At 39.9% G+C, this 7,417-nt stretch overlaps 1 protein-coding gene across 1 annotated transcript; it reads right to left on the reverse strand.

The window, feature by feature from the left end:
• Positions 1-246: 246 nt before the first annotated feature.
• LOC109703904 (germin-like protein 8-2) lies at positions 247-1,267 on the reverse strand. The gene is made up of 2 exons (XM_020224638.1): positions 1,110-1,267; positions 247-1,001 (listed from the first exon to the last, which is right to left on the reverse strand). The coding sequence occupies exons 1-2, from the start codon at positions 1,219-1,221 to the stop codon at positions 466-468; spliced, it is 648 nt and encodes a 215-aa protein (XP_020080227.1). The 5' UTR covers positions 1,222-1,267; the 3' UTR covers positions 247-465.
• Between the last annotated feature and the right edge of the window lie 6,150 nt (positions 1,268-7,417).

Below are 7,417 nucleotides of genomic sequence, written 5' to 3' on the forward strand. Positions count from 1 at the left end.
GACTGCAGGTGGCACATCGAAAAAACATGAACTCTTGATAAAATGTGTACGTATAATGTAAATTCGGCATCTCCGACTGCAGTTTTTATGTTTTTCATATTAAAGAAAAATATTGATAATGTGTACGTATGATGTAAATTCATACCTACATTTTGGATGTTTAGGTAGTACTGCTCTTGCTCTACATACAATATTTATCCATAAAAGCAGTAAAGGAGATCCAATAGATTAACCACTATCCAGTAATTAATTATTATTAAATAAATCTTTATTACACACATAAAATACTAATGACGCACGTGAATCAAGACATATTACGACTTTCCTTTTATTGCTGCTGATACATGCAAACAAACACGCAATGTTTGCTTATTGAGACGAATTAGTACAAACAATCAACTAATTAATAAAATCACACAAAATTAAGTCTCCTTCATGCGTTTATATATTATTGTTCTTGATCATTTAGAGCTGAGTTTGGATCCAATCAACAATCTTCTTATCTAGCTGAAATGCCTTGGCGAGAATGTCATCTGAGATGGGGGGGTTCGACTTGAAGACTGCATTAGCTATAGTGATCAGGCCAGGATTCTGACTACTGAGACCTGAAATGCCAAAGCCACTCGTCTTCCCAATATTGAACTGGAAGTGAATAAGCCCTTCGGGAAACACGAACACGTCGCCCTTGTTTAAGACTTTGGAAAAGAGTTTGTTATCTGGGTTAGATGTAATGAAGCCAACATAGAATGTGCCTTCCACTACTGTGAAGACCTCTGTCGCTCGCGGGTGAGTGTGAGGTGGGTTGAGACCATAGGGTGCAAAGTCCAATCGGGCTAAGGAAATGCCGAGCGTGTTGAGTCCGGGAAGTGCCGTTGCGTTAACTAGATTCGCATTGAACCCGAGTTTGTTCATTGTGTTACCGGGTTGGTCAAGCCCCTTGAAGAAGAAATCTTCGGGTGTGGTGAAGTTTGGATTCTTGCAAACAAGTCCATTGACAAACACTGCAGAAGAAAACAAAAACAGTACAAATTCACTAAGTAATCATACTAAAATAAATCACTAGAAAAAGAAAGAAAGAGCAAAACAAGAGAAAAAGGATATACACGTACCAGGGGAGTTCATATCGGCGACGCAGAAGTCTTGGAGAGGACTAGGATCAGAGGCAATGGCTTGAGAAAGCACGAGGGCGAGGAGAGCAAAGAGGAGAACGCGAGAAGCCATTTCTATTATCTCTCTTCTTAGCTAGTTATTTAATTAGAAGATGTAATTGAGTGTGTTATGGTGCTATGGGTTAGAGGAGAGGGGTATATATAGAGGATAAGGCTACGAAAGAGTCTTTGAGCAGGTAGTAATCAATTAATAAAATGAACACGTCAAAGTCAAGTTAACTTTTCTCTTTATTTTGCGCGTATCTTTGTCCAAGTACGTCATTTGATTGGGTCATGGTGTAAGAATAGAATATAAGTAGATTGATGACCTTATAATACTCTCCAACTATATCCTTTCTAAATTATTGGTTTCTACGGAAAGGATAATTAAGCTTCACGTGTCTCTGCATGAAATTAAGAGCCTATGTATTGCGACACGCTATTTGATAGGAATTTTTATAAATTCAACTTTACCTGTTAATTGAAGAGGGGTAAAAATATCAATTCACCTTATTAACTAATTAGCATTAAGCATTTTGTCTATGAAAATTAATTTTTTCTAACGGTGGAGACATAGTTGAACTTTGGAGGAATATATTTGTAACTATCTATGTTGCAGGAATCTGTATGAAATTAATCCTTTTATATATTAGTCCACCAAATCCCAAAATTTATGTGTTGTTAGATTCGGGTGATTTATATAAGTCATGCTCCCTTGGGTATATAAGCTCTTTTTTTTCCTTTTTTTTTCTCACTCTCTCTCTCTAAGTGAGAGAAAGGTTTCTATGATTATTATTACTATAAGCTAGAAAATAGTTCGTCATATTTTCAACCTAATTTCTTTTAAAATACAGTTCTTTCCTAGGTGAATTGGATGAGTCGACGTACGTTCTAAAGATTTAAACATCAAATTTTAAAGGATATGATAAATACTACATGCATGTAAAAGCTGTTTTTTGGCCATAAGCTAGTACTTTTGCCAAAAAAAAAGAGAGATAAAATCAACATATTATGAAAACAAACTTAAGGCTTGAGACTACAGTGTATATATATAGTGTACACAAAAGTTTACAAACTAAAATGTTTAATTTAGGATCAAAAATAAGGACCAAGTTGCGACGGAACTATTGGTACATTTTATGCTTCTTTCATCATCTAATTACGGAGATAAAAAAAAAACATGCTGCGATTAATTTTTTGAACTCATGACATCATTTTGAGGAGTAGCAAAGCAATCTAATTTCGGAGCACCTGTTCAAGGGAGCAGTTGAATAAATTAATTATAAACTACCTAGTTTATAAGATGAGTTTTTTAATATGAATCCGGTGTCCCTTTTTTTTGACTCAGTTGATTAGAACTAGGAAAAAACAGTTTCTAAATTTATCACAAAATTAATTAACTAGAAATCAATGTAAGATAGTGTTTATACATAGCTTCGAGAGATAAGCTGTTAAATTAATCAAGTCTTGTTTGGAAAGAAAAGTAGCCTTTGAAGTTTGCATACAAAAAAAGAAAATTGAAATTCGCATACCTAGGACGAGTCATGCATTAGTAGTCCTTTTAACTTTAATTCTTCAATTATCTTATATTTATTCGGTGTCTAGAGAGAGAGAGAGCGAGAGAGAGACGGAGAAGGAAAAACTATCTTAATTAACTAAGAAATTAATAAGAAATAAGCAAAGGAATTAACAAAAACTCAACTGAATAGATGCCTCAAGGTATATAATCCAAAATCAAACTCAATCTAGTGCCTGCCATATTGGTCCACAGACCTCAAGCGTTGGCTGTTACAATGCCTGCACCGACCTGATTCATGCGTCCACTAGACGACTGATCGGGATAAGTACATACTGGTCGGTGGCCAAACCGACCTAGTGTGAATGAATACACCCAAATGCTGTGACTAGCTCATGCTGATATGCTCAATGCGAAAACCGGCAGGAAGCCGGTGCCTTGGCCGAAGCCAGATATAAGGGCGTACAACGTCGAACCAGGATCAACTAGATCGAAACATACGACAAAGGAGTCGATGTGTTGCCTGGACCCAAGACCTATACCGTTTTTATTATTCTCTTTATGCTCTGATACCATTCAATCTATCCACGCCCCGTGACCCGCCTATTTGGTCGGATTCGGGCATGCCGATAGACCGCCGAACGGACAGAGTCTCCCCTGTACGTCCTAGGCGTCACAATCCATACAATTCGCGAGGTTCCAACCAGGAACAACATTCATACACAGATTGCATACGGAAGGTATCAAAAACATAAATGCTAAACTATTACAAGCATTTAGCTCACATGCATTTTACATATTACATTTTTCCACTTAGCTTCCAAATACAATCCTCGCTAGTACAATTATTACATTGTATTTCTTTCTTTTCTAGACCCCTAGCTAGGCCGACTTGGGGTACTGTTATCTCTGGTCTTAGTGGAAGGGCGCTATCTACTGAGCTACGTGTGAACCTTAAAACCCCAAAACAACCTGGGGTGAGAATTATGTCCACAGTTCCCAGTGGGTACAGCCACCTAAGAAAAAGCTCGACCCATCAGATCCAAAGGAGGCACTGCAAACATGTTAGTCCAACAAATATCCACAGATAATTTATGCAAGTATTAAATACATGCGTATGCCTCACGACATGCAATATGCAAATTATGCAATAATGCAATTCATGCAATAACATAGGTAGATCTACTGATTCTACTTTTTATCTCGCTATCCATAGCTTATATCCAACTAACCTCTAAGGTTTCCCTCTATCTTAGATCATGTCATTTACCACTTGCACTTAAGGTTTCATCTACCTTAACCAAGCTATCTACTCGACTCGGTCTCGAGTCAATCACCCGCGGAATACTGCGTAAAGTCAGGCTCGAGGTGAAGGACGTCTCACAAGCACCTAAGCCTTAAATCCACCCAACTATAGGTCTACCACAGGGTGAGGAGAACCGTCGAACCCCGGACCATAAGTCGCTCAAGCTCAACGGGCGAGGAAAACCAACATACCTATTTCAAGCTCCTATCGAGCGAGGAGAACCAACATACCCGTTGAATCATTGCCGGGCGAGGAGAACCAACATACCCGCAGTTATGATTCACTTGCACTCAGCCACAAGTCTCAACCGCTTCTTCCGCGGCCATCAATACTAGGGATTCCATAATCCACTTTCCACATCTCAAGGGTTAAGCATATACCCTAAAATGCCGACCTCTCTAGGTTCGACTCATGCATACCCTAGTGGTCACTCTACTACTATAGTCCATAACCTAGGTTTAACCACACTAGATTCAATGCCACTCATCTCATGACCTAGGTTCAACCACGCTAGGTTCTATGTTATTTCCACCTAGATCTCGACTCTAGGTTCAATGTTCAACCTATGTTCAATGACACTAGGTTTAATGTCCAATCAATTATTTTCTATTCTAGTTGTCCACATCTAGGATTCATAGTTTTCATGCCATCTAGTCGTTTGTGCCACACTTGTCGAGTTCTCTAATCATCCTAGAGTTCATCGACCTATATTCAACAATCATACCTAGGCATACATATAAATCCTATGTGTTCCACATGCCTATGTTCTTATCATCCAATGGTAGGTAATTCCATCTAGTAACATGACATAGCATTCATATTAACCATATACAACCTATCATAATATACATGCATCAATAACAAAACCATACTTCACTTTGACATGAAAGCGACCTAGTCACTTCGGTGAAGCACAACCCACCTTTTAAGCTTCCTAATTGCTTGTAGGCCAACTACTTGGACTTCCAAGCTTTCTCCCAAGCTTTCTTTGCCTTATACAAGAAATCCTTCGTTACCATTTTTGAACCACTAAATGATCTCTCTACTTGAAATCAAATAGTCTCATATGATTTCCTAGCCCTTAATTAGGGTTCCAAAGGGTTAAAATATTGTTAGAACCCTTTACGAAGAAATCTCTTTTTTTAACCTAAGGTTTTTCAAACTTTATGATAAAACCCTAATCCACATGCTAATCTCTACCATTTGTAGCTTAGATTAGCCTAGGGTTTGCTAGAAATCCATTTGGAAGGTTTAAATCCAAAACCCTAGCTCAAACCCTAAAATCCCCAATTCTAACCGTAGGTTTTCCATTTCTCCAAAACAACCAAAACACATAGAGAAACCATGATTAACCTAGTTCAGAATCATCTAGGGTTCACTAGAACCTCATTTCTAGGGATTTAAGCCAAACCCTAACCTTTCAACCCATTTACGAACCTCGAGTCGAAAGCACACCGAGTGTAAGATATTGGATCCTCGGTACGTGTGAATCCGAACTTCGGTCGGAATTGACCAAAGTGCGAAGATGTTAACTTCGGAACGCTTCGGAAAAGTCCGAACGCGTTAAAATCGCTTCTAAAGGGTTGTAGGACCTTGGTAAGCACATGAGGAAGTAATTCTGCATTTTTCGCAGTTGGGGTGCTTACGGGGTTCGGACCCTGTGCATGGTCCGGACCCCGTAGCCGAAAACTGCCCAGCCCGGGCAGTGAGTAACTTGGATTGTTTAAGGGGTTTTGTGCAATTTTCACATATGAGAGGGTATAGGAGTGGGTTAGCCCTTCTCCTCTCTCATTTCCCCCATACATGCAACCCAACTAAGCTCTCTCTCTCTCTAGGATAGCTCTCTCTCTCTCTCTTAGGGTGGATCCAAGGGGAGGGATTGGTAGAGAAGAAGCCCTAGAGGTGGATTTCATTTTCTTCTTCTTCTTAGGCTCAAGAGAGGAAAGCTTGTGAGGTAAGCTTTTGGAGCTTTAATGGTAGATTTCTAGGGTTAGGTTTATATGCTCTAGAATTGGTTCTAGATGAAACCTTAGATGCTAAATAGATCCTATTTGCTTGAATCAAAGGATTGTTTAGAGTATTCTTGCAAGTTGTGGAATCTAGGGTTCAAATGGGGGTTTTGCCTCATGTTGGGGTTTGATCCGAATTGAACCTATGTAACCCTAATTGCTAGATAATAGGACGCATTGGTGAACTCGGTTCGGCTATCCGACGAGTCTACGCGGAGATATTGAAGAAAATTACCGTTTTGGCTTAGTTTCTGCCTAGAAGGCCGAGGTGGCGTCCAAAAATCGCGAAATCGGATTTCTAGCATCACGACATCACCTACAGGTGGGGGGTGCTATCCGAAACATCCGGGTTTCTTTCTATGCCTTAGTTGCTCCATTGGCCATGCATATATTCATGTTAGCATTCATGCAACGTAGAGTAGTTTGTTGCTTATTCCATTCCTTACTTGTCTCATGGGGTTTGCATATATTTGAGATGGAACATAGTGTTATGTGTGTAGGGGATTGGATGTGAATAAGGGCTCTATAATGGCATGGTAAACCTAACTTGGAACATTGTGGCATCGGAAGTGACATTGACACAAAAAGAGATAATCGCGACTTGTGGCATTAGCTAGAAACAGACTTGACATTGTCGCATTAGCTAGATACAATGTGATTATTCGGATATGAGGATTGGGATCGGTGTTGTTCCCGGATTTGAATACCACTAGTTGGTAGGGTATCCTCGGGCTAGAGGATTGGATCATACTCACATTCATCTGTTATGCTTGGCGGTGGTCACTCCACCCAAGCTTGGTCTTCGGAGTACTTCAGGTAGGGGTTTGCATAGCTACCCTGCAGACGGTCCCAGGTGAGAGTAGCGGACGTCTCCTCACAATGCGGGATTGGGTATGTGAGTCGGGGCTTAATCTTCGGGTGAGCCGGATGGATTAGATTATGAAAGACAAGGTAATTGGCATGCATCATGAGCATAGTAGATACCATTACTTGTTTACCTTACTTGTTCATTCTTGTTCATATTGCAAAGGCATAGTAGCATGCTAGATGTTTCTATATTTATCGCTAACCCTTTTACTACTTTTGCCCGCTTAGACCTAGTGAGAAAATCGGCGGCGGCGTCGATGGCCGAACCCACTGGGAACTATTTATTAGTTCTCATCCCACGTTGTTGCAGGACCGAGTACAGGCGGACAGGTCGAGGACCGCGGTAAGGGCATAGCGCCCTAGTTAGCTAGCTACCACCTACATGCATTAGAGTCGGGTACCATTTTGAGATATCATGTATATGGAGAGACTTTATGTATTTTGGTGAGGTTGCTAGTGAGGTTATGTATTATGAGATGAATAATGTATCCATTCGATGCAAATTGTAAACCAATGGATGTAGTTTGGTGGAAACTTGTATAATTGGTTGAATGCAATGAAATAGATAGAG

This window comes from Ananas comosus, unplaced genomic scaffold (assembly GCF_001540865.1).
Source record: "Ananas comosus cultivar F153 unplaced genomic scaffold, ASM154086v1, whole genome shotgun sequence".
Lineage (NCBI taxonomy): Eukaryota > Viridiplantae > Streptophyta > Magnoliopsida > Poales > Bromeliaceae > Ananas > Ananas comosus.

What these genes read in the sequence shown, in the direction of transcription:
- LOC109703904 (XM_020224638.1), bottom strand. Translation starts at nt 1,221, where the DNA reads ATGGCTTCTCGCGTTCTCCTCTTTGCTCTCCTCGCCCTCGTGCTTTCT. An exon ending in CGCCGATATGAACTCCCCTG is followed by an intron (nt 1,002 to 1,109) that starts GTACGTGTATAT and finishes TTTCTTCTGCAG; the next exon opens with TGTTTGTCAATGGACTTGTT.